The sequence below is a fragment of the Copadichromis virginalis genome, linkage group LG5, assembly GCF_057382275.1.
Source record: "Copadichromis virginalis isolate Kocher_CV1m ecotype Utaka linkage group LG5, C_Virginalis_male_GT1.1, whole genome shotgun sequence".
In the NCBI taxonomy this organism is placed as follows: Eukaryota; Metazoa; Chordata; class Actinopteri; order Cichliformes; family Cichlidae; genus Copadichromis; species Copadichromis virginalis.
This window is the reverse complement of record NC_140622.1, coordinates 15,706,423-15,733,723: the sequence shown is the minus strand read 5'-3', so window position 1 is coordinate 15,733,723 and position 27,301 is coordinate 15,706,423. Positions and strand designations below refer to the sequence as shown.

General features: G+C 41.4%; 2 protein-coding genes across 2 annotated transcripts; one reads left to right on the top strand and one right to left on the bottom strand.

Moving 5' to 3' along the window:
- Positions 1–178: 178 nt before the first annotated feature.
- On the bottom strand, positions 179–14,347 carry evc (EvC ciliary complex subunit 1). Its single transcript, XM_085456195.1, has 20 exons — positions 13,875–14,347; positions 13,657–13,770; positions 13,344–13,430; positions 12,627–12,850; positions 12,447–12,531; positions 12,249–12,347; positions 12,038–12,166; positions 11,771–11,932; positions 11,440–11,656; positions 10,566–10,714; positions 8,224–8,322; positions 7,936–8,148; positions 4,429–4,538; positions 4,111–4,312; positions 3,802–4,014; positions 3,555–3,690; positions 2,474–2,564; positions 833–959; positions 641–737; positions 179–553 (listed from the first exon to the last, which is right to left on the bottom strand). Exons 1-20 carry the CDS (start codon positions 14,052–14,054, stop codon positions 405–407), a joined length of 2,883 nt encoding a protein of 960 aa, XP_085312321.1. The 5' UTR covers positions 14,055–14,347; the 3' UTR covers positions 179–404.
- A 242-nt stretch (positions 14,348–14,589) lies between these two features.
- On the top strand, positions 14,590–26,729 carry LOC146709193 (limbin-like). Its single transcript, XM_085456194.1, has 23 exons — positions 14,590–15,127; positions 15,808–15,880; positions 16,154–16,335; positions 16,442–16,498; positions 16,593–16,779; positions 16,877–16,977; positions 17,106–17,171; positions 17,316–17,450; positions 17,639–17,778; positions 17,952–18,276; positions 18,707–18,946; positions 19,125–19,300; positions 19,527–19,686; positions 19,805–19,981; positions 20,085–20,383; positions 20,672–20,846; positions 21,583–21,726; positions 21,940–22,167; positions 22,315–22,547; positions 22,626–22,713; positions 22,841–23,016; positions 25,853–25,954; positions 26,195–26,729. The coding sequence occupies exons 1-23, from the start codon at positions 14,903–14,905 to the stop codon at positions 26,589–26,591; spliced, it is 4,086 nt and encodes a 1,361-aa protein (XP_085312320.1). The 5' UTR covers positions 14,590–14,902; the 3' UTR covers positions 26,592–26,729.
- Positions 26,730–27,301: the final 572 nt, after the last annotated feature.

Below are 27,301 nucleotides of genomic sequence, written 5' to 3'. Positions count from 1 at the left end.
CTCTAATTCATCCAACAACTCACTAGAAAAGCATCCATCATCCTGTGTACTCAGGAATCAATACAGAGAATGAGCAGTGGTATGAAAAGCAGTGTGGGTGTAGGCAGTAAATGCTTTACTGACAGGGCCAGTTGAGTAGCAGCTCTCATAGTCGGGTATGAAAGAAAGACACAATTCATCACTTTCAGTGAGTTGTTATGTCATGATACACTTAAAAATACAGAAAAACTGAGGGAAACATTTCAGAATAACAGTATTTAAACTCTGACTTAAAACCTTTTTATGACAATACTAGTATCAACAGAGACATTTTGGCTTTATAAGAGGAAAACTATAACAACAACAAAAGAGTCAACCTTTTACAGAATATTACTGCAGGAAAATGTAAACGCTGTGAAATGATGTCAACTCTGATGAGATTCTCGTTTTCTTTCCTTCTTCTGTTTTGAACTCTTCACTGGTGTTACTACAGTCGGGGTGAGTGAAGGGTTCAAAGCTGGATCTAATGCTGGATTAAGGGCCAGCAGGTCCAGTATCGGGGCACTCTGATCACCTGTTCAAACGCAAACAAATTAAAAAGGACATGAAAGAGTGAAATGGGAATATACACAATTTAATTGTCTGGGGTAAGGGTGGTTACCAATGTCGTCCTCTTCACTGCTGTGTTCTGGATCATGGCTCTGGACAGAAATCCGGGCCAAAGCTGCAAGCTCAGTTATGAAGCTTTCTTCTGCCTCCTAATGGACAAAGCATCACAATGTTAACACAACACATCTAAAGGATGTAAATACACCTACTAGCAAAAAGTACAGTGCAGACGAAGCATACTAACCAGTAACTCTTCTTTGACCCTTTGCATGGTTTGATCCTGGGCTATTTTCTTTTGCCTAAGCTGCTTGCAAGTCATCTCCTGATCCAGATCATATTGCTCCAGCACCTTTCTTTTGTGAAGTTCAACCCTAATACATTTGAAAACAAAGATAAATTGAAAATTATATACAGTGGTCCCTCGTTTATCGAGCGAGTTACGTTCTAAAAATAACCCGCGAAGTAGCGCGCTGGGCCATTTATATGGATACATCATAATAACATCAGAATGGTTGGTAATATTAAAGTCCTGTTTGTGGCACATTAGTATATGTGAGGGGGCAAACTCCTCAAGATGGGTGGTGACCATGGTGGCCATTGAGAAGTCGGCTATCTTGGATACAACTTTTTCAATAGGAAGAGGGCCATGTGACACAGTTGTTGGAACAACAAAAGTGATGGTTTGGTGTGGTATATGGGTTACAACGATAGTGGGTCCATTCTTCATCAATGGAAACCTCAAGGCGACTGGATATTTGAAATTGCTACATGATGATGTGTTTCCCTCTTCATGCACTGAAGCTGGCACGTTCCCTGAGTTTTTCCAGCAAGATGGTGGTCGTCGTGGGCCAGTTGAATGGCCCCCAAGGTCTCCCGGTCTGACCCCCTTAGACTTTTATCTTTGGGGTCATCTGAAGGCAATTGTCTATGGTGTGAAGATACGAGATGTGCAGCACCTGAAACTACGGATACTGGATGGCTGTGCTGGCATTTCTCCTGCGGTGTTGCTATCAGTGTTTGAAGAGTGGGAGAAGAGGGTTGCATTGACAATCCAACACAATGGGCAGCACATTGAACACATTTTTTAAGTGGTGAGAAACTTGTAAATAACTCATAAAAGAATAAAGTTACGTTGAAACCAAGCACACCATTGTTTTTCTTGTGACATTACCAATAAGTTTGATGTGTCACATGGCCCTCTTCCTATTGAAAAAACAAAAGTTGTATCTAAGATGGCCGACTTCTAAATGGCCACCATGGTCACCACCCATCTTGAGGAGTTTGCCCCCTCACATATACTAATGTGCCACAATAAGGACTTTAATATCACCAACCATTCCCATGTTATTATGATGTATCCATATAAATGGCCCACCCTGTATAATCCGTTGTGCCATATGGTCTGAAAACCCCCCCGGTAACTTCTGCCTTCCTTTAGCATGTCCAGAAGTCCAACTTTTTGTGCGATGGTTAGCATCTTCCTCTGCCTTTTGGGTGCTAGGGCAGGTACCTTTTACAGTGCAAAATGTTTCGTCGACATTGTTGTGTTTGTTGGGGAGAAAACTTACAAGCATACAGTACAGCACTTCGAGTCACAATGCTAGCGATCTGTAATTCTGTAATGTACAGGAGACACAGCACGGAGGAGATTGATTGACAATGGTCTCCAGCTGATCAGGACACAGAACACAATGTGCTGTAAAAAAATAAATAAATAAAAAAAAAGCATGCAAGATTGCACACCAAAAAAAATCGTCGAAACAGTGAGGGTACGAAAGGTGAACCGTATTATACCAAGGGACCACTGTACATGTTTTGTAAGAATTAATTTACAATAAAGTACCACTTAAAAAAAAAAAATACCAGCTCTACCAGTTTTATGTACCTCTGTTGGAATTCAGCAGATCCGGGTTTCTTGCTCCAGTTCATTAGCTCTCTCAGCAAGGCCCTGCTGCTCTTTTGCCCCTCATTCACCTCTGAAGGATTGAAGGAAATGTTTACAAGAGTAAATAGAGTAAGGTGGATTTTCTGTCTACTGACTACTAGCTGCCGTACAATTTTAAATGTAAAACTTGCCATTTATTATGCTCATTTCAGCTCTATTATGTTATTTTCTGACTCTAATAGAACACCTCTTCTTGATTCACAGATCAAAAGAAGCTTCAGTTATCTCACATTGGAAAATGGTGAACTCTATTCGATCGAGCACTTCTGAAGCAAGTCATTTCAGCTTCTCCTTCCTCCTTACAGGAAATCATTCATAGCTTAAGCAATAACAACACATCTGACTAGCATCATCTGCTCTCTTCTGTTAACAGTTTATCTCAACCCTGTACTATCACAGCTCTTACAGTAACACTCGCTAAGTGTTCACAGTCAGTGCTGTGTACTGGGAGAAAATGCCTAGAGTATTGCCTCCTTTTGAGGGAAATCAAATAACCACTTTATATATGAGTTACCTATCACCTTGAAGTAGTTTATAGGTAACAAGTCCTATTCTTCATACCTTGTTACAACTAAGGTATACCAAAGAGCATCTCTGAGCACACAACACATCAACCTTGAAGTAGATTGGCTACAGCAGCAGAAGACCACAATGAGTGGCACACCTGTCAGCTAAGAACAGGAAACTGAGGCTAGGCTCACCAAAACATTGGAAATACAAATCGAGTGTAACCAACATGAAGGCACCAATCCATCCTTCCTCTTCAACCATTTTACATCAAATAGCTCAAAGTGGTTTGTTGACAATAAGTTCATTGTACTTAATTGTCCTCCAGTCACCAGATTTCAAACCGAAAGAACTCCTTTGGGATTATTTGGAAGGGGACATTTGTAACAAATGAGAAAATTATTTTACAAATAAGAAGGCAGCTCCTTCAAGATTTCTGAGTACTCAGTAATGAATACAGGGTTACTCTGGTTACTTTAGTTTAAAAACTAAACTCGTGCTGGGTCTGTCTCACCCTGGTTTATTTTTGAATCATCCTGGCGCAGTTTTCTGGTGATATCCTGTAGGTGGGAATAGTAGCTTCGGACCAGCGAAGTAAGAGAATCTTTGGTCAAGTAAACGCTCTCTGCAGCAGCTTCCGTCAGGTGGTGCTAGTGGAATAAAAAGGTTTTAGCCTGCAACCTAATGAAAACTAACCACTGGAAGCTAATTCTCAGTTTATTAAAATAAGTGAAATTAAATAACTTTCACCCAGGTCTTACCTTCAGGCTAGAAGCGGTCTGTAACTCTGTAGGCGGGTCTTCCCTCATTTGTTGAATGGCATAGCTTAGGGTGTTGCCTAGTACCAGCTGTGCATGGCTCTGAAGGAGCTCTGTTCCCGTTTCCAGTTCAGACAGGAACTCCTGCTGGAAGCTATTCCCCAAGAGCTGACTCTCTGGGCCCAGATGTCTCTCTGCTAGGCTGGGCCTGCCATTCTGTGACCGTTAGCAGATAACAGTGTTCAACAGAAGAATTATTAAAACACTGAACAAATTAAAAACAACTGTGTTTATATGTGTGAATTTTCCCACCTTGAGAGTTAAATTGACACACAGCGGGTTTTTACTGGGATCTTCTATTAGTAGAGCTCTGAAATCAGTCTGAGATAGTGCCTTCAGCTTGGACAGCCTCATCTCTTTCAGCATATGTAGACAAAAGTGCCTGACCACAAAGTGCCTCTGCACAACCAGCAGAAAGTGCTCATGTTTCTTCTCTATCAGCTTCCCCATTTCACTAAGAGAAATATTACATTCCATTACTTCCTATTAACTCATAAGTGGATTTGGCCACAGTGCAGACCTAGTTTTTTTATACACTCAATATGTCATAAATATTTTTTACGATTTTACCTGTTGAGTGTGTAGCTCTGTTTGGCTACCATGTCTTGGATGAGCTTCATCTGTTGTTCCCTCAGGTGTTGCAGACAGGACTGCCCTAAAGCAATCCCTTCAGTCCATACCTACACAAAGAGAAGCTCAGTTTAAAACAAGGAAAAGCAATTTTGTAAGATTCTCATTTAATTAGATCACTGGGCAGGGTTTAAAAATCGGAAGAAATTACTGTATTTTCCGCACTATAAGGCGCATGTAAAATCCTGAAATCTTCACAAAAATCAACAGTGCGCCTTATAATCTAGTGCGCCTTATATATGAATTTTGGTTTGTGTTAACTGACCTCAAACTGATTTTATGTGGTACACGATGCTCAAAAATCTGTCAAAAACATTTTTTAGTACCACTTTTCGGAGCATTACGGTTACCGTTGCCAGGAGCCTCGCGGAGTAATACGTACTGTGCTTCAACATAACATTACCGTGTTGTGTGTGTATAACGACTCCAAAATGGCACCCCTCGAAGAGACATGCTTACGAAGTGGATTTTAAACTCTGAGCAATCAGTTATGCAGTAAAAAATGGAAATAGAGCAGCTACGAGACAATTCGGTATTAATGAGTCCATGGTGCGCAAGAGGAGGAAGCAAGAAGATGACCTAAAACTAATAAAGAAGACCAAAAGGAGTTTCCGAAGGGAACAAGGCGCGATTGCCGCAGTTAGAGGACAAAATTGAACAGTTATTGAACAGAGAACAGTAGGTAGAAGTGTCTCTACAGTCTCTATTCGACTCAAGGCAACAGCGGTAGCACGTGACATGCAGATCAACGACTTTCGAGGGGGACCCTCTTGGTGCTTCCGTTTTATGAAAAGGCATAATCTCTCAATCCGCACAAGAACTACTATCTCACAGCAACTACCAAACGATTACAAAGAAAAGCTGGCCATTTTCCGCACCTACTGCCAGAATAAGATCACTGAAAAGAAGACCCGGCCAGAACTCATCACTAACATGGACGAGGTCCACCTCACCTTTGACATCCCTGTGAACCGCACTGTCGAGAAAACAGGGACCAGTACGGTATCTATATGCACCGCAGAGAAGGAGAAGTCATCCTTCACTGTAGTTCTGGGCTGCCAAGCTAATGGCCAGAAACTACCACCCATGGTCATTTTCAAGAGGGAGACTTTGCCAAAAGAAAAGTTTCCGGCCGGCGTCATCGTCAAGGCTAACTCAAAGGGATGGATGGACGAGAAGATGAGCAAGTGGCTGAGGGAAGTTTATGTCAAGAGACCGGATGGCTTTTTCCACAAATCTCTGTCTCTTTTGATCTACAACTCCATGCGTGCCCGTCTCACCACTACAGGGAGTGCAGAATTATTAGGCAAATGAGTATTTTGTCCACATCATCCTCTTCATGCATGTTGTCTTACTCCAAGCTGTATAGGCTCAAAAGCCTACTACCAATTAAGCATATTAGGTGATGTGCATCTCTGTAATGAGAAGGGGTGTGGTCTAATGACATCAACACCCTATATCAGGTGTGCATAATTATTAGGCAACTTCCTTTCCTTTGGCAAAACGGGTCAAAAGAAGGACTTGACAGGCTCAGAAAAGTCAGAAATAGTGAGATATCTTGCAGAGGGATGCAGCAGTCTCAAGATTGCAAAGCTTCTGAAGCGTGATCATCAAACAATCAAGCGTTTCATTCAAAATAGTCAACAGGGTCGCAAGAAGTGTGTGGAAAAACCAAGGTGCCAAATAACTGCCCATGAACTGAGAAAAGTCAAGCGTGCAGCTGCCAAGATGCCACTTGCCACCAGTTTGGCCATATTTCAGAGCTGCAACATCACTGGAGTGCCCAAAAGCACAAGGTGTGCAATACTCAGAGACATGGCCAAGGTAAGAAAGGCTGAAAGACGACCACCACTGAACAAGACACACAAGCTGAAACGTCAAGACTGGGCCAAGAAATATCTCAAGACTGATTTTTCTAAGGTTTTATGGACTGATGAAATGAGAGTGAGTCTTGATGGGCCAGATGGATGGGCCCGTGGCTGGATTGGTAAAGGGCAGAGAGCTCCAGTCCGACTCAGACGCCAGCAAGGTGGAGGTGGAGTACTGGTTTGAGCTGGTATCATCAAAGATGAGCTTGTGGGGCCTTTTCGGGTTGAGGATGGAGTCAAGCTCAACTCCCAGTCCTACTGCCAGTTTCTGGAAGACACCTTCTTCAAGCAGTGGTACAGGAAGAAGTCTGCATCCTTCAAGAAAAACATGATCTTCATGCAAGACAATGCTCCATCACACGCGTCCAAGTACTCCACAGCGTGGCTGGCAAGAAAGGGTATAAAAGAAGAAAAACTAATGACATGGCCACCTTGTTCACCTGATCTGAACCCCATTGAGAACCTGTGGTCCATCATCAAATGTGAGATTTACAAGGAGGGAAAACAGTACACCTCTCTGAACAGTGTCTGGGAGGCTGTGGTTGCTGCTGCACGCAATGTTGATGGTGAACAGATCAAAACACTGACAGAATCCATGGATGGCAGGCTTTTGAGTGCCCTTGCAAAGAAAGGTGGCTATATTGGTCGCGGATTTGTTTTTGTTTTGTTTTTGAATGTCAGAAATGTATATTTGTGAATGTGGAGATGTTATATTGGTTTCACTGGTAAAAATAAATAATTGAAATGGGTATATATTTGTTTTTTGTTAAGTTTCCTAATAATTATGCACAGTAATAGTCACCTGCACACACAGATATCCCCCTAAAATAGCTAAAACTAAAAACAAACTAAAAACTACTTCCAAAAACATTCAGCTTTGATATTAATGAGTTTTTTGGGTTCATTGAGAACATGGTTGTTGTTCAATAATAAAATTATTCCTCAAAAATACAACTTGCCTAATAATTCTGCACTCCCTGTAGATACTGGTGTCAACAGGTCGTTCAAAGTTAAATTATGAGCTGCGTGGGAGCATTGGATGACAGAAGGCGAACACACATTCACCAAGACAGGGAGGCAACGCCGAGCAAGTTACGCCACTATCTGTCAATGGATCGTGGATGCTTGGGCTAAGGTATCAGTCAAGTGTTGTCCGAGCTTTCACAAAGGCTGGAATAATCACTGAACAGCTAAGTAACAGCAACGAGACTGATTCGGATAATGATGAGAGGGATCCGGGCATGCTTAATGCCGAAATTGCCCAGATGTTTAACTCAGACATGGAAGGTGAAGAATCTGATGGAATTGTGGAAGTTGAATGGACTGAAAAAGTTACAGCGTAGTGTTACAGCTTAACAACGTTAAGAGTTACTGTGAATGAGCTTAATAAAGGTCGAGTTATCTGACTGTTTTGTTTGTCTTAATGCGCCTTATAATATGGTGCGCCTTATGTATGAAAACAGACCCACTCTTCAACAGTGCGCCTTATAGTGTGGAAAAAACGGTACAGGGAAAAAAAATTCATTAAATTTGAAATGTGAAATGAAACAATGACACAGATTCAACACAAGTTTTCTACCTGTTCATATGTATCCAGCTCAGCCCTAATGTCATCCAGTTGCTGCCTGGTAGTGCACTCCACCTGCTGTAGCTGAGCAGACAGCTCCTGCTCCAGATCCAGCCACAGTTTCTCACAGTGTTCAGCAGAGAGCTTTGTCTGAGCAGGAACAGAGGAGAGAAAAACATCCTTGGCCAGCTCCCCGAGCCTCTTGGACCAAGAGGTACGAAGTTTCTGAAGACACAGAAACTACATAAGAAAAACAGACGAGCTCTGTAAGCAGACAGAATTTAGCGATTGATCATTTACCTTCCAGAGGTCACAGAGGCCGTCAACCACCCTTCTGTCCTGCTGCTGCTCCAAGTCCCAAATCTGTTGCCTGTGCTTCATCAGCAACTCATGATATACCTGGAGGGCACATAAGCGCAGACTTACTTGCACACTTTCCATGGTCTCTTTTGCCTAGTTATTGTAACTACAGTGACTAAAACTGACAAGAGGAAAATTCCTCAAGTACCAACAGAAAATCATATTCTTGACTAAGGACATCAAAGCCCTCCTCAACAACAAGAAGAGGGCTTTCAGAGGGGGCAACAAAGAGGAGGTGAGGAAGGTCCAGGTGTTACTAAAGGACAAGATCAGAGAGGCTAAGGACAATTACAGGAGGAAGCTGGAGTGGAAACTCCAGCAGAACAGCATGAGAGAGGTGTGGAGGGGCATGAAGACCATCACTGGATTCAGGCCAACCAACAGCAGGGGAGCTGAGGGAGGTGAGAATAGAGCCGACGAGTTGAATCTGTTTTTCAATAGATTCGACACCACAGTGTCTGCTCCCACCCCCACAACCTCACCTGCAGTCAGCCTAGAATCCAGAGCCACACCACTGTGCCAGCCGCTCTCTTCACATGTTGCCTCCTGTGAGATTCCTGACACCCCTCCCCCACCCATCACCTTCACTCAATACCAGGTTGAGATGCAAATGAGGAGACTTCACTCAGGCAAGTCTGCTGGACCAGACGGAGTGAGTCCCCTTGTCCTCAAGGCCTGTGCCCCCCAGCTGTGTGGAGTCTTTCATAAACTGTTTATGCTGAGTCTGAGTCTGCAGAGGGTCCCGGTGATGTGGAAGACATCATGCCTCGTCCCTGTACCAAAGACGCCTCGTCCCAGTGGCCCCCAGGATTACAGGCCCGTGCCACTGACCTCCCACATCATGAAGACCCTGGAAAGGCTCATCCTGGACCAGCTGCGACCCATAGTAAGACCACATCTGGATCCCCTTCAGTTCGCTTATCAGCCTCGTCTCGGAACAGAGGACGCCATCATCTACCTGCTCAATCGTGTCTACACCCATCTGGACCAGCCGGCGAGCACTGTGAGGGTCATGTTTTTTGACTTTTCCAGTGCTTTCAACACCATCAGGCCGACCCTCCTGGGTGATAAGTTAGCAGCGATGCAGGTGGATGCTTCTCTGGTGTCCTGGATTGTTGATTACCTGACAGGAAGACCACAATATGTACGTCTCCCACAGTGTGTGTCTGACAAGGTGATTAGCAACACAGGGGCACCACAGGGGACTGTCCTCTCCCCCTTCCTCTTCACCCTCTACACCACAGACTTCAGCCACTGCACAGAGACCTGCCATCTTCAGAAGTTTTCTGATGACTCTGCGGTGGTTGGATGCATCAGCAGGGATGATGAGACAGAGTACCGGGCTGTGGTCGACTCCTTTGTCACGTGGTGTGAGCAGAATCATCTGCAGCTCAACGTGGCAAAGACCAAGGAACTGATCGTGGACTTCAGGAAGACCAGGAAACACTTGACCCCTGTTTCAATCCAGGGGGTCAGTGTTGACATTGTGGAGGACTATAAATACCTTGGAGTACACATTGACAATAAACTGGACTGGGCTAAAAACACCACAGCACTTTACAGGAAGGGCCAGAGTCGTCTCTATTTTTTGAGGCGACTGAGGTCCTTCAACATCTGCCAGAAAATGCTGAGGATTTTCTATGAGTCTGTGGTGGCCAGTGCAATCCTCTAAGCTGTTGCATGCTGGGGGAGCAGGCTGAGGGTCGCAGATGCCAACAGACTTAATAAACTGATCCGTAAGGCCAGCAATGTTGTGGGGATGGAGCTGCACTCCCTCAAGGTGGTGTCGGAGAGGCGGATGCTGTCCAAGATAAAGACAATGTTGGATAACACCTCCCACCCACTCCATGACATGTTGGTCAGCCACAGGAGCTCGTTCAGTGAGAGACTGAGATTACCGAAAAGCACCACTGAACGACACAGGAAATCATTCCTGCCTGTGGCCATCTCCCTGTACAACGCATCCACTTAACACACTGTTTGCTGCTACAGCTACACATGTTTCTTTTCCAAATATTTATTTATAAGTGACTTATGTATGTATGTATGTATGTATGTATGTATGTATGTATGTATGTATGTATGTATGTATATATATGTATATATTGTACTATTCTTAGTTAGCGTATTGTCTGTCTTGTCTTAATGTTGGTTTAAAATGGAGCACTGTAACAAAAAATAATTTCCCCCAGGGATCAATAAAGTATTCTGATTCTGATTCTGATTAAAGCTCTTTCACACAATCCCATTTCAACAGTAATCCTTAAGGTATTGGACCTGACCTTGGTAAGCTCCTGTAGGTCACTGGGACTCTGTTTCAGTTCTAAGGCACGGCTCTTCTCCTTGGTGTGACTCCTCTGAAGCTTCTTCCTCTTGGACACCTTTTTGCTGCACTTCTCATTCACCAGCTCATTTGTCTTTTTCATGCAATCTGCAGCATAGAGGAATCTGTCAAGCTCAGGATTATCAAGACAACTGCATTTGTTTTATTGCAGTGCAAAGACAGTTTGATGAATATAGAATAAAAGTTAAGTAATATGCTTTACTTGGTGTATTTAGCAAGTAGTCGTGACAGAACAATGTCTCCTAACTGCATAGCTCCATAGTCTACTTAGGTTTCTCACAATTATTAAAATCTCGAGCACAAAAGGAAATAAAAGTACCAATAAGTCCAAAAAGAAAAGATTCTTTGGCTGAAAATTGTAGGCACAGTTAACGTCTAAACAGCATTGTCCTGTTTTTGTTGTCTATGACAACAGTGAGGGATATGTAGAAAGAGGCTGAGAGTCTGGGATGCACTAATACATACAGTATGATACTCTCTGCTGTCCTGAAAGAACTTGACCTTATTTAAGGAGCTAAAGAGGATTCCCAGAAAATGGCCTATTTTCAGAGTCCAACACTTAAATTTAAGAACTAGGCTAGAAATTACAGATTGCCATTTGTCTCTGGGAACCATTTGAGTATATTAGAAGATAACTCCACACACATTTGGTCAATCACTGCAAAACTGTCATTACATTTTTTTTTCCTGTTTAGTAAATATATGCCTTAAGAAACATACATCTTACTGTCAAATATAATTCTCTTATTTGGTAGAACCACACAATAATTTCATGAGATTCAACTAAAACTATTTCAGTTTATTCGTCTTACCGTCAGTGCACTGCTGAAGGCCTTCAATCAGTGTAGCCTGAATTTTTGAAAGTATCTTTTCCATTTGGCTAAATTTCAACATGTTATCGCTTGTCAGCTGTTCCAGAGTTGTAGCCATCAAGCCTTGCCTTAGAGTCACCTCCTGTCTTAGCAAGGCAGGCTGGGATTGAATGAGACCTGTCAGCTCCTCCCACCACAACAACTTCTGTTGCATTTTCTAAGAAATGGAAAATAACAGAAATACTCAGAAGCATTTTTTCAGTCTTAAAATGATGACAAAAGTGATGAGAATAAAAATAAACGCTACTCCAAATGACGAGTGTTGGTTAACCTTTAGATCTACTTCTTGAGCCTTCAGCAGATGCTTCTCTACTAACAGAAGTGTCTGAATCAGAGTCTGAATCACATTCTGAGCTTCATCTGGAGAGAAAGAGCTGGTCTTCTTAAGTAGCTGTTTGCACAAGTCCTCCACCTGTTTGCTGAAACTTTTGGACTATGAAGAGAAACAAACATTGTGCAGCCATGTTTATTCATGGAAGGACAGCATAAATAGATGGAGTCTAAAAGATGTGAAACAGCTGTTCCTCTCGACTTTTACCATTTGAAGGCCACGTTCAAGAAGATCTTTCTGACTTCTCTCAATTTCTTCCAATGTGCACGGATCATCTTGACTCTTCTCACTCACAGCTTGGCCTGCAGTTAACTGTTTCCTCAACTCATTCAGTTCCTTAAACGATAAAAACTGATGCTTACATTAAAAGTTTTAAAAGTCAGTGATTCTAAATAGAGTACTAGTAATTGACTCCTACCTTTTCTTGCATCTGAAGAATATTCTTGGAAAAGGAAGCATCATTTTTGTCTTTTGGAAACCGATAGTTCAATATTATTTTCACCATCTGTAGAAAAATCTAAAATATGAATAAAAAATATATATTAGTATGACAACATTCTTTAAAGGATATCTACAAGAAATCTAGTACATTATAAGACAGATGATTAAAGCTCACCAGATATTTTTCGTCTTGAAGCTGAGAGCAGTGATGTTGTATGTCCTGCAGGGCCAAACAGTAAAGGCTGATCCTACTTCCAAAACTGTGTAAACAAATGGGTGAGTGTTGTTACTTGGATCTGTGCAATGTGCCATGATTAATTGGTGGTTATAATGTGTGTGTACAGTTATTTTTTACCCCGTTTGTGTCAGTGTGTGAGGATAGTGGGAAACCCTGTTAAATCTCTGGTTCTGTAAGCTCTTGGGAAACAGCGAAGAGAAAATGAACTGACTGCTGCCATCGTTGTCCTGCTCTTGGCTCACAGACTCTCCATCCATGAAGGAGGACGACTCTTCATTAGGCATCACTGGCAACTTTGAGTGCTCATGTAGAGACGGATTGGATGCTCCATCTGCTAAAGGCTGACAGGAACAGTGAAACATAAAGCGGAATCAGTAGCCAAGTAGGCCATGTTTCCTTCTTGTCATTGTAAAACACAACTTATACATATTCTTTATATCAATTGTATTTCTAACTAGCATTGTGCATATTGTAGTTAATGAAATATGCAGTTAATGGAAGAATGCAACTACTACTTATTAGTGTATGTCAATCGAAGCCAAACTTCCATCAGTTAATTTGCATCAAGTTAATATTCAATCCACTTTGATCACATGCACTTAACAATACTGTGGGTATATTTGGCAAAATATTTTTCAACTGCAATGTTAGTTAATCACGTGGATTCGTCTGCATACGTAAATTCATTCACATTCTACTGATATTTGTGGTAAACAGACAAAATTAACAGCTTTAGCCCCCCAAAAAAGGAAAGACTTTAGCATATCTGGAATAAAACACTGTTTAGTTGTGTACATGTAATTCTGCCACATGTTCTAGAGATGGTGGACTTACTCTGTATTTTTGGTTGATGGGATAAACCACTTTTGCTCTGGATGCAAAAGCAGCCACATCGCTGTTCACGGGTGGCTGCTTCTTCTCCTGCTCAATAAGTAAACAGAGTAAACTATTAAAGAGAAGTCTTAACCATCAAAAACTTTGTGACACTGAATAAAAATCCAAGTTTATGTATGCACAGTTTTGGTCAGAAGTTTACAAGCAGTCATCATGGGCATGAATGTTGTGGTAATTTTGGACTTGATTTACCTCATTCATGTACCTGTGCAAAACAACACTAACTTTCAGTAATTGAGTCTTAGAGTAATACTTTGTCATGAGTGGTTCCACTTGGAGCCTCCTCCTTGCATTTGCTGACATAGTCCCTTTGGTTGTTGTCTAATTCAGCATCATCAGGTTCAAGCAGTCTACTTGCATTGTAACCCTGATGGGACAAAAGAGAAAACAAACATCTCAAATATGGAATGTAAAGTGTAAGGAATCAATACAGTGGATTCAGCGGATGTGGAAGAGACTATTTATGCTTACTTGTCTCGTCAACAGCAAAGGCTTCAGACAGAAGACATACAAAAGAGCAGCAGCTAATATTCCCGACAGCCCTCCGCACACTGTAGTTACTGTCAGCAGTCCTGTGTACAGATGCAGCGACTCGGGGAAACTGACCAAAACGTCGGTGGCGCATTCCGCCATCATTTCCCTCTCTTCCATCTTTGCTTTGCTTCAAACTGTAGAAATAATACGGAGCATTTTGTAGGACTCATCGAGTAAACAATAACATCTGACGCTAGCTAAAAAAAAACAAAAAAAAAAAACAATCTCTACACCAAACTTATCTGCTCGAGAATGATTTCAAAGGTTTTCGTGTTTCGTTAAAAAATACGGTTCTAAACTTGAGCAAGCTACGATTTCCAGCAACTTATTTGAGCCAAAACCTTGTCCTAAAACGACTAACTAAAAAAAAAGAGGGCTGGAAGGAGATTTTCAGAGTGAGTCAAGACCGTGCTGCTAGATCGGAAATGAAATACGTTTGCTTTCAATGTTAAAGCACGATGAATTATCTCTGCATAAAAATAAGGGAGTCAATGTCTATAAGAACACTGACACAAGTAAGAGAAAAAAAGATTTCCAGCAAACTTAGAGTTTCTTAACATATGTGGTTTTTTTCTAGCGCTATAAAAGTATTTGATTTTAGGCTGATATTTTATTTTGAAACCACAGACCGGAAACTATCCAGTGCACTTTGTTCCTCTTGACTTTCTTGGAGTTAAACAGTTCTTCCCAAGTTTTGGAGATGTTTTCCGAAGTTTTTCCGCAGTAGCGGTTATTATGAAGCTTGACTTAGTTTAGGTCTATAAATCGTTGAAACGGCGTAAGCCGTTTCTCCGTATATGTTAAAGTTCAAGGACGACGGTCTTGAGCACCGGAGACGCTGTTACATTAGGTGTTTCTCAAGAAAAGCTAGAGAAATGTTTTCGTCGCCACAGCACAGTGAAGTGCAGACACAATGCAGACAGTTAGCTAGCGGCTTCCCTCGGTGGTAGCACACCAAGTCACGAATGCTTCGGGTACACTTTACCGTGGAGAGGGTCGCAATATGTATATATTTCTTAAATATCGAAGTATCGTGTTTTGCTCCAGCCTTTTTATATTCACGTTGCGGTCCCGATGTAACAAGGCGCACCGGTGTTTTGGAGGACACAACTGGAAACCAGTCTTGTTATAACGGCACTGCCCTGAGTACATCATGGCACACAACATCTTCTTTCCCTGTGAAACATAGGGTGAGTTGCTCAGTGGTAAAAAAAAAAAAAAAAAGCCAATGGTATTTGTTTAGCTGTCAGCTAGAAATTAAATTTAGCAACCAATAGATTGATTCACATCATCTAAATAAATTAACCGTTCTTTCGTAACAAACTCTTGTTTTTGTTTGTTTGTTGTTGTTGTTTTTACAGTTGCAGTCATAAGTTTACATCCACTCATCACGAGCTTGACTTTCATGGTAATTTGGGGGCTTTTAATGATTTCTATGAACTGGTGGAATGATGGTACCGCTCCATCTTCAATGGCTCTAAAAAAACAAGAACTGTGTGCACAAGTTTGAATTTATGTTGGATTTTCTCTAATCCTTCTCCTTGGTGATCATGACTGACTACAACTGTTAGTTTCTTTTTAACACCATAAAAAGGATTTGTTTGATACCACTCATGGATTGATCAGTGCTCAGAACAATGGGAAAGTCCAAGGAACTCAGTGAAGATCTGAAAAGGAGAATTCTACCAAATCATTAAATATGTATGCAAGTATTCCACCCTTTAAAAAGAGCGGTGAAAATAAATAATTCAAAATTACCATGACAATCACTATCATGATGAGTGCATGTCAACCTCTGACCATAACTGCTGGCCATAACATAATTACATATTTAATATGTAATTACCTCTTAATGCTCTTATCCCATCAGATCCTTGCCAGTATGGATTCAATACAACATGACCCAGGCAGACAATCAGCAGACCCATTACTTAGAAAGGATGGTTTGTGCTTTTTCTTAGCCAATAACACAGAAAATAACTTTTAAAATAATGAAATAATATGCTGATTCAACTGTACATTACTCCATGATGTGAAAAATAATGTTTGGTTGTGCTTTTTTTGCCCACTTGTGTTGTTCATTTGAGTGTAAATTTCCATAATGAACGCTGTAATAGTTTTGCTTGGGGAATGTGTGATATACAGGCTCTCTTTCAGCTTTTGTAGCTGCTTTTTTCAAGCTGTTCAAGCACCATGTGTACACATTTACCTGACAGGTACAGTGGAAATTGGTGAGGCTAAAGCCTTTTTCGGGAGGGGACCTCTCGCATCTTCAGCTCCTGCTGGTCCGTGGGGACACTCTTTTTACTCTTCATTTTCCTATGTATCAAATGGCTTGCACCTCAGGAACAGCAGAGGCACCCTCACCCGATATAACCTGGGCCACTCGCTGCCTCAGGTATGTTTCTACATGATTATTACTAAACTATTCCAAAAAAATTGTGTTGGAAGAAACTAAATATATATTGTTTTGGGGTTTTTTTTTCTTTTTTATAATCCTGCAGGTTCAGAGTGTAGTGCCTCCAGCTGCATTTGGAGTAAAATTTCACAAGTGTGCACAGGTACATCAACAATATTGAAAGAATTTAAAAATAAATGCACATTTAATGAACCAATTAACCTGATATAAATTTATTTTTCAATCATGTGACCAAGGTGAAGCTTGACACTGATCCCCCTCAGTTGACGTTCTTTCTGCTGGTTCGCAACGTGGGCCCTGTGGGTGGCACCAACCTATCTCAGGTGGCTATCCGGGACTCGATTTCAGGATTAGTACCTCTAAAATCTGAAGGCAGGGTTGTGGAAAGAGGCTACCAGACATTTGCCATTGAGTCGTTGTTGGGTATGTTTGGGAATGAGGATGTTTAAGAAGATTATTTTTAGCCAGACTATGTCTGCATGCTGCTTCGGCAGTTGATATGTTTATTTTGCTCACTTAGCTGGATCTCAAGTTGTTCTCAATTATACTGCTCACGTAAGGAGTCAAAAGAGCGAAGTCCTTGACCTTCCAGCTTTTCTCACCTTCTCTAATGCCTCACAGGTACTTTTTTCAATCTTCCTAATTGGCAACACTGTCAAACCAAAGCTTTCTAGATCCTAATTTGCAGGATAATAAGGTCATTTCCAGTCCTGTTAGCCTGGTTGTTTATTTCTTTCTTGGTTCCACAGAATGATGTCAGCATGTTTGGCCCATTAAGGGCTAATCTAACGCTGAGGATGAATTCCACAGACAGGGTAAGTTTGGGGCAGCACCTTAATTTGTAACAAAATCTACATGACAGCATAAGTTGTTTATTGTTGTCATTTCTTCAGTGTTATATTTAGCGTGTTCATAAAAGGGACTTAATTGTAAGTGTGACATATAGGTCTCTCTTTTAGATCTATCCTAACCACGGTGTTCATTTTGCTGGATTTGTTGCTGGGTTCTTTGTCACCATGGTGCTGCTGCTGCTGGGGTTTCTGGCCATAAACGTGATAGGACTCAGAACTAGACTGAATCTTCTTCAAAAAAGGGTATCACAAGTTCATCTCTTAAACCTAAGGATAAAGTGTAATATTGACCATGAACAATTTAAATGCAGTTGCTATAACAGTGCTTAATGCTTATTGCAATATATTTCATTTGCATAGTAATGTCTGTATATGTTCTTTTGTTTTGTTCTTCATCTTCATTCTGCCGTATGGTGTTTCTTTTGCTTCAGAGAAACAGAAGTGATTCAGACCCTGAGTTTGCAGACTCCAACTTGAGTGAGACAGTCAAGGATGAGGCAACATTTGAAGACAAGATTGTGGACACCATGGTTCTGGAGGATCCACAGAACATGTACAGGGCTTTGGAAAAGTGAGTAGATCAGCCCAGCATGACTTAATTTCCATTAATGGAACAATACCAAAAAACAATTAGTACAAAAATGAATCGTTAATTGTGTTACTGTAAAGTTGTTCCTTTTTCTACATTATGTCAAAATCAATACCTGCACCTTATTCTGTTTATTGTGTGTTTTATCTCTTTAGTCTTGAAATGTCTTCACTGCTACATGCCACCAATAACCTGGAAGCCATCCGGATTCAGATTTACAAGGGCGTGATGTCCTCCTTGCTTGCCAGACTTCAATTTCAGGGCCAGGCCAGTGCTCAAGCCCAGGAGAGGCTGCTTAGTGTGCTTCACGGGCAGCTGCTAGGCATGGAGGGACGGCTCAAGGAGGAGCGAGGGGCTCGCATGGTTGCCTTGGCTGGTCAGTGTAACCTGGAGACTCGGGAAGAAATGGAAACAGAGCACTGCAGAGAGGCTGCTGAGAAGGCCCAGGCTGAGCTTCTGTGTCAACATGCAGATCAACAGGTAGTAACAATCTGTTTTTGCATTGTTAACTCTGCCAAGGATGTTAGCATTATGGGATTACACAAAAACTACTAGGTCAGTGTTTATGATATTGGACAAAGGAAGAAATCTGTTCTGAATCAAGGTGTGTATACTAGTTTTGTTTTTAACAGTTCAGTCACACTGGCAGCTGGTAGTGTAGTAGGGTGTAGGGCATCTACCGTAAAACTGCCAACTTAAACATGTAGAGCTATCTGCTGTGATGGGGGACCCCAGCCATCAAGGGCTGACTGAAATGTAATCGTTAAACCACTATGGCAGAGGCACCGCAAGTACAACAGCTGTTTTGGAATATGAAGGTTTCTATGAATAAAATAAATATAAACATGTGTTAGAAGAAAGATTTCATTTTCACAACTTTAAGATTAATTTTGAAATCTTGAAATCTCAGGAACTTCTTCAGTGTAGTGTCCTCCTGGAGAAGCTGCACAAGTTGAGCCAGAGTCAGCTTCAACGCATCTTATTGGTTCGTCATGAAGAGGCCTCAGCGAAGCTCCAGAGGCAGATCATTGAGTGGCGACGGGTGGAGCTGCACAAGATTTTCTCAGAGGAACTGGAGGAGGCCACCAGGATGGGAGAGTTGGAGAAGAGCACAGCCAAGAATCTTCAGCACAAATACTTTACTTGTCAGGTGAACAGTCAGAGCCTTTTGAGTTGGGTTATCATTTAATTGTCATGCCTGTTTAAAGAAAAATGTTGTGATATGCATACATCTACACTTGTGGTGAAACATTAACATGAAACACAAAGGACGTAAATAGTGATGACTTCATAAAGTTGTTGTTTTGTTTTTGTTTGTTTTTATCCAGGATCAGCTAGAGGAGGTGCTGGATGTAGTCCTTGCCAATCTGCGCTATGTGCTAGCTGAACGCAGCGCACAGAGGAAGTTTCTGGTGCACAGCCTCCACAGCCTTAACAGCCTGATTTCTGACACTTTCTCCAGCACCTCCAGCAACTTGGACAGCTGGTTCACTTACATCAGGGGGTTGGTGCCAATTTAAAAAAAAACACAAATGTTCCTGCGTCTTAATAAAAAAATAACTGAAACATGTCTGGTAATCATGTGATATATACAAAACAAAATATGCAGTATCTAAAAGTTCAGGGACATAAATGCTCTAGTGTTTTTAAAAATCTTGTTGATATCTACAAATACAAGTACACTATGCTAGAGTTGTTTCACTGTGGTACTCTGCTCCCTTCTCCACCAGAGGGAGCAAACTGCCTGCAGTACAGGTCGACCACCTACAGGAGAAGGCTCAGAAAGAGCTGGTGATGCTGAGACAGAGACTGGATGAGGCACTGAAGCAGGAGAGGAGAGCCATGCATTGTGGACTGATTAAGAAGAGGAGGGAGCTCATATCTGACATGGTGAGCAAAAGTGGATATACACAGGTCTCTGCATTTATTCATTGTAACTGATGTCAAAAATATGTTTTGCAAGGTATTTCCGTTTGAAAAATGAAATCCTTTTTTTTGCCTTGTCCAGGTGACGGTCCACAAACAGAGACAGAAGGACCTGTCGAACATGTGCAAGGGTCTGGAGGGAGGGATAGAGGTAGGACAGCATCTGCACTGTTGGCAGAATTTACTGACAGCTCACAGCTTGGAGCTAGCAGAGCTTATCAACAACCTGGATGAGGAAGCTGCTGCAGACATCCGCAAGGTGCCACACTCAGACTTCACATCACTTTGTGTGTCAATTTTCTCCTGTGAGACATGAAGTTGCATAAATATGAAGTGAGGTTGGTCTCATACCTGTTCTTTAGGTCACCATGCGTGTGATCCAGGGTGCCATAGCAGACATCAAAGCCATCCAGCCTTCTGCAGCTCAGGCTGTATTAGCCCTCTTGCCTCCAGGAGAGCAAGACTTTCCACTGCAGATGGAACCAGGGCAAGGATCAGGACAGGGAGCGAGTGCTCTCCTGGTGGGTCAGGAAAGACTGCACCAGGAAGGCAAGGCAGCCTTGCGTATCCTCAGCTCCACCAGGGAGGCTCTGAAGGAAGACATGGAGAAAGAGCTACAGGAGCAGAAGGCACTTAGGACACGCTGCAAAGATTTCTTCAGGTCAGTGAGGCAATTTTACTGATTTCAGAAACTAAAGATTGTGTATGCGGTCCCAGTAGAAGATGGAAAATCAAAGAAAGAAACAACAAACTGGTTCCACAGGTTTAGGATGATAGCAGGTGGGAATTCTTAAAGCAGCTGCAATGGTAGCAGATGCCACACACTGTTTACTTCCAAGGAACTTTTTATCTTTTATAAATAATATATACATTGGATAATGCTACCCAGTAAGTTTAGAAGAGTCAAGCTGGTTCACCTGTCACATTTCTCTTTTCCTTTCTATCATAGGTGTTTGTGTTTGTCCCAGCTAACTCTGTCTGAAGATGACAGGCTAAAGATGAAACTGGAGTTTCAGAAATGTCTTTCTGTGATAGATCGCTGTCTGGTGATGCCACACGCTGTCGCCAGAACTAAACTTCTGTGTGCTCTGGCAGCTTGGAGGAAGGAGAGCGAGAAACAGATGGTGCATATATAATCACATGTTACTCATTTTAAATGCTCTTAAAATGTTGCTGTATAGAATTGCATATTGTACTGATTGTCATTCATTTCATAGTTTGAAAAAAAGTTCGTGCTACCCTGAATTGGAAAGTGGATGGATTGGGTGGGGGGCTTTTTCCTGCCTTATTCACTAAACTTAAAATTAAATCAACAATGCCGTCATAGATTTCTCCCCCTCTTCTTTTAAAAGGCATTAGCTAAAGCAGTATGGCTAAACAATTTAGCTTCTTTGCACTGCAGTTTTTCAACTGCTGGCAATGCTCTGAATTAAATTTCCCTGGGAAACGCTGATCAAAGCATGCATCGTTTTATGGAGGCATGTAATGTGGTGGTAAAGCAAGTACTCATCTCATTTTCATCACCAGGCCTTTATGCATTTTGGTATTGATAAGTTCTTTTGAGTCAGTTCGTGGCATTTTTCCCATGGGAAATATTTTTCCCATGTTTATTCAGTATGCATTAATATCTTCTTGTTTTTGAATCTCTTTATAATATTCTTAAGGTAACTCAAAGTAAGAAACTGACCAGTGGAAAACCACACTGCTGTAATCCTCAATTGTGTGGCTGCTGGATGAGTGTACATTGTTATTGAGAAATTATAAAGGGGATCCACAGAGTGGCTTCATTTCTGATCACGTCATGACATTTAGCTTGGAGTTCTTTCCCAACCACCTTCCAGATACTGTGGCTTTTTGCAGATGAATCCACAATCCAAGGGGAAAACCAGTGAGGCCAGACAGAAAGCAGACACATCCGACCTGCAACTTTTCCAGAAAAAGCTTAAGGATAGGATTCAACTATATGAGAGGGAGAAGGAGATGGAGAGCAGTATAATGAGCAAGGTATAGCTGTTTCCTAAAACCTTGATAATTTATTTTTAAGTTTATTTATTATCATCCTGTATTTTTACAGCATGTTAAAGTGATCCAGGAAATTCACAGAGCAAAGAAAACCAGAAGTCTTGAAGACAGTTTGAGTTTAACATCACAATTGTGCATCAGTAGGTTTTGAGTTTATACCAGATGACTGAAAATCATCCATTCTCAATATGGCAGGTGTTGGAGGAGATGAAGCATGAGAGAGAAGATGATCTGCACTCTCAGGCAGACAGCCTGGCTGTGCAAATGGCTATCGTCCATTACCAGAAGGCTGAGAGGCGAGCCAAAGTTTTGGAGACCTGCAGAGCAATGCTGACTCTCCATAGCCTGCTTGTTCAACAGCTCAAAGAAAGGAAGCATTTGGAGAGACAAGACATGGCTCAGAGTATACAAAGCCACTGCTTGGTAGGTAGTATCTGACTTGTGTGCGGTAGCTGCTTCTCTCCTGAAGCCTATAAATTTTCATTCTGTGAAATTTTTCATTTTTATCTTTAATTATTGGGTTTCTTCTGAGACTTGGTTATTTGAAGGTCACTTTGACTTTTGCCACAGGGCCTAGAGGAAGCAGAGCAACAGCTTCAGGAGGAAAGAACAACGTTGGACAGCCTGCAAATGTCTCAGCCCACTATAAAGTCAAGTAAAACACATCAGGACGACTCTGGTGTGGGAGATGAGAACTGTGAGCAAGAAACCGTGTTTCAGTTGCAGACAGATTGCAGGATGGGGGCCATCCTTCAGGATGCACTTTATAAGCGTGAGCAGGTTACTTCACTGATGGCTGAGAGGTAAGCTATTATTCAGCATTATTTAGAGAGCAATGAGGACTTTGGGGGTATTGATATAAGCCATTCTGATGTTTTCAGGTTTCACTTAATGACTGCCAAGAGTCAAAGCATGGAAGATTTAAAAGAACAAATGGAGCTCAAGAGACTGTATGCAAACTGTGACCAGGTCTCAGGTTTTTTTTCCCATGATAAGTGTTTGGATAATATGTGTAATAAAAGCAATCAAAACTTTGTACCAGTTAGTTCAGACAAAATGTGGGCTAACGAATACTCTGCACTGCTCTTCGTTACAGGATCTGGACTTTGCATCTCAGCTGGTCAAGCGGTGTCATGTGTCTACCGAGGTTCTCCTGGAGGCCCTACGTCTCCTTCTCCCAACCCTGCCTGAAAGTGAACTCCTTTCAATCAGTGATGCCCTGTGCCCCAAGCAGCACCCTCCCTCAGGGTCTGCAGAACAGGAACACCCAGGGTAAGAACCAGGTTCTGAGTTTCTATCCTTTTATAAGAATCTGGAGGTTCATACGTCATCTGTCAACAGTGTTCAGTGCGTTTGACTTATGAGAGTGAATCTTATTATATTGTAACAGTAAATAGAGTTCTGTCAAAGAGATAATCAACTTTTTTTTCCTGAAGGAATATCTGAACAGAATAACATAACCACTACAGTTTGCTAGGGAAAAGGGAAGTAATGTAAATGAGCCGGTAGAAATGGTTGACAACAAAATTGCAATCTTTAATGAGTGAAATTAATACATATGCTAAGAACAAACGGAGCAGAAAACACAATGAAAGAACTTTTGTGTTTTCATTGATTTTGGAAATGGTGTCTTTCCAGCAACCTTATAGATTTATTCATTACTTCATACGATTTTTCATGAAGTCATACTTCACTGACTTGTTGCAGTTCTGTGCCTGGGCATGGTTAGTGATCACACTATGGGTATACTGCATCAGGGCATGCTACTCTTAACCATTATCAGGCACTGTACACAGCAATCACTGCACACAGCTGGACTTTGGAGGTCAAACGTGCTCAGGCTTTGTAGGATACCTATAATGAGTACATCCTAAGAGCCTGGGGGCTCTCTTAAGCAGGTGAGTAAATTACAGATTCAGTCTGATTCACACATGAGGCTGGGACACTGGTTCAGTCCAGCACAAGGGCCAATGGAGTAGGTGACTCACAAGAAAGCAACAGAATATCAAGTGCAGCCACTAATCTTGATTGAGCAATAAAACTTATAAATTTTTTATCAGGGCAATAACATTAGACGGTGAAGTTCTTTGAGGAAATTTAAATTGGACATATTGGAGCATAATGCTATTAGTTTGACTCTTGGCTTAATCTATTATAGCTGTGCAGTATTTAATGTGTGTCATGCTCTTTTACTGAAACTCTAAAGATTGTTTGTTCCTTGTTTAGCTGAGTGATTTAATGAAGTTAAATGAAGTTAGATGAAATTACTTCTCATCATTTTTAAGTTGGGTCTCCAGCATACATAACCTGCATGCAACAACAAGTTGGTCTAGTCTTGCTAAGGAAATGATAATGTTTTGTTTTTCTTTTTTTCTTTCTGCTAGTACACAGCCAGTCTCAACAGTTCAAGTTCTGTTTTTTTAAGAAAATATATTTGAAGTCTCTTATTTGAGAAGAAACAAAACTCTGTGTTTCCCCAGCAGCCAGTTGAAACACAACCATCTCTGCGTATTGTCTTAAATGTAAATAACAAAAGCTGTTTTCCCTGAGCCAAGATAAAGAGATAAATGATTTTACTCATCATTTAATTTCCCCTCTTGTCCTGGTGCACTGGAACAGTTTTGTGTGCACCCCGCTGAGTCTGGATTGTTTTACTGATGAATGATGCCTCATGCTTTGGATCTGAGCTTCTGGCCAAAGGACAAGGGAGTGAAAAGTTTGGAACAATATGCAAGACATGTGTTTTTCTTTTCATTAGTTCTTTTGTTTCTGCTTTTTGTTTGGAGAATGGAGTTCACCAATTCTTAACAGCTGTTTTAGTTTTATTGAAAAGAGAATTCATGTATATAGTATTGTTTAATTTTAACAGTGACTATTATATTCATTTTTAGCTCCCTATTTTATTCGCTGGACTGTGCTACAGTAGCTTTGCGTGATTTACAGTTCAAAATAATTCTTGCTGGGCCTTTAGTGCTGCCCCTCTGTCTGAAAGAAGCCCTTTCAGCTCTTCTCCCTTTAAGACCATCATCCAAGAAGCCAGCGCTCTTTCCATTGGCTGCCCCTCATAAACACGGCAGATAGGCGGGACTTGTGTGCTCCAAGCCAAAACTGTGTTCTTGAGAGCCATATTAGAAATATATGCTCGCACTAACATCATTCAGAGTACCAAAAATGATCTGAAATCTGATTTTTTTGACTCATATTTAAATATTATTTATACACACATATAGTCTGTGAACTCCTGTTTTGAAGAGTTGGTAGTTATGTCTGCTGTTCTGAGGACAAATGTCTCCCTTGATTTGTCAGTGTCCTTTGCTAATTTGGACACTAATATAAAGCAATCAGGTTGCTCCAAAGTGGTCAGGCTTTAAATTTCCCTCTATCCAATACCACAGTTTGCTTTAATACACTGCAAAAAAGCAAATGTTGACAAAACTCAAAATACTGAGGCAGCTTGGTTCAATGGCTGTCTTGAGTTTTCTTGGCTTTTCACTGTTCATGTTGATTTTAGACTTTCATGTTGAAACAGCAGTTTTGGCAACTTGAAAATCACCTTATTCATCATAATATACCTACAGTGTAGGAGAATTATTTGAGGACTTGTCATAGCATGCTGTATTAAATCCATAGGTAGGTGTTCAGAGGTTCTGTCCATGCCATCTGCTCGCTGCATAGCTAATGTACCACATATAGTCCCCCCATTACAAAACCCTGTTGATGACTCATTTGCATTTTGACAGATATTGTCTATGAAGTGTCACAAGTACAGAGAAACCAGAAGACTTGCACTGTTTACTGTCAAAATAAAGACTGCCTACCTAAGACCGACTCTGTGTTTTGAAGGCAATCTTAAAAATATAGTAATTCTCCTAAAGGTTTTTTCAGTTAGACTTATCCGGATTTATTAATTAAACTTCCCAGCTTAACATGTTGTACCCTACTACGAAGGAGATAAAATATTTAATCATTTTTCTCTAAATGTGAGATTACAAAACTGATGAATTGTTGCAGTGTGTGAATAGTTAGGAATTGTTTTATTAAACCAGTTGTCTGCAGACTTTGTAAAGCAGCTGACAGTTTTGTATTCTGTTGGTGACTTTTTGTTTAGGTGTGCTGAGGAGCTGAACAGAGTTCTTCCTGTGAAACTGAGAGAAGATGTGGTGCATAAAAATATGCTGAATATTCCAAGTTGTGCTTTGGATAAAGAGGGGTGAGTTAAACACATTTCTTTGTTCTTCTACCAACCACCATATAAAGACTTCATGTTACACCACAGCCAAGGCTAATTTGTAGTTTAGTGGTCACCAGATATTACTGTCAGATCCTTAAATTGAAGTGAAATGTGCCTGTCGGATTGCATGGTTTGGCTGCGGTGACCACACGCATGAGGTAAGCGCGTTAACACTCTAGTCCTGCTAACAAAAGCTCCTTTGTCCTCCAAATCTCACAGACTCCAGGAAAAGAGGCAAAGTCTGATGGAAAAACTGCTCCCCAGGTCCGGTCTTGTGCTTCAAGGGGATACTGCACCGCTGCTGACTAAGGAGAAGGGAAAGAAGAACAGCTGTAGCAAAGCACAGCAGCCACTTTATAAATCTGGGCTGCCTGTTAAAGAGCAGCAGAGCGACAGTGGAAGAGAAGAAGTTGTGGACACGGTAAAGGAAGCAGAGGAACACACGCCTTCAGCCTCTGCTTGCTGTGCGCCGGGGAGCCCAGCAACCGGGGAAAAGCTGTTTGTTTTCCGGGATCCACCTGAATCATGTAACAGTGTAGAGGTCCCAAATAGAAAAAGGAAGAGGAATTTCCTCAATCTGAAGAAAGGTTCAGTGGCCCCAACAAACCTACCTTGAAATTTGTCTTGCCTTTTGTATTATTTTTTTTAATGAGGATGGTATTTTATATATGATCATGCTCCAAAACATCTGGTACTTCAAAGTGTTTATATGATCTGACTTTGTTTTATTTTTTAATAAAATCAGCTGGCTTAAGTTGTTTCCAGTCATTTCTCCCTGTCTTCTCAATAATTCAGATTGCTAATAAGCTGGTCAGAAATGACTGGTTGAGTAATAAATTGTTATGTTGTCCTAAACATCTTCCCAAAAGGCAAAACTTCACTAATCAATAATAGGAGAAAGGAACATGCCAAAGTGAAACCTTGTAGCTGTGTGTTAATGAGAAAGCTGCTACTTTCAAACATCTGTGTTAAAAGCCCTACATTGGACAAACGGATACAAAGTTTCCAAACACGCTCACACCTGTGATTTCTACTAATGAACTTCGTGACTGCAGGTCAGATGATTTAACGTACAAAGTGGCTGACTTTAGTCTTTGATTAATAGCTCTCCTTAATATCTTGCTTTTATGTAATGACGGGCAGTAGGACAGAAAACACCGCAAAATCCGTCCGCCCATTGTCAGCAGGGAGAAATCAGTCACCGCTGCTATTTAGACATGGCTGATTTGCTCTCCACAACGCAGAAGATCCCAAATGTCTTTTTGGGTTTTTTTTGTGTGAGCTGTGCTGCTCCTCCACGTCATCCTACGTGTTTTTTTTTCTTCC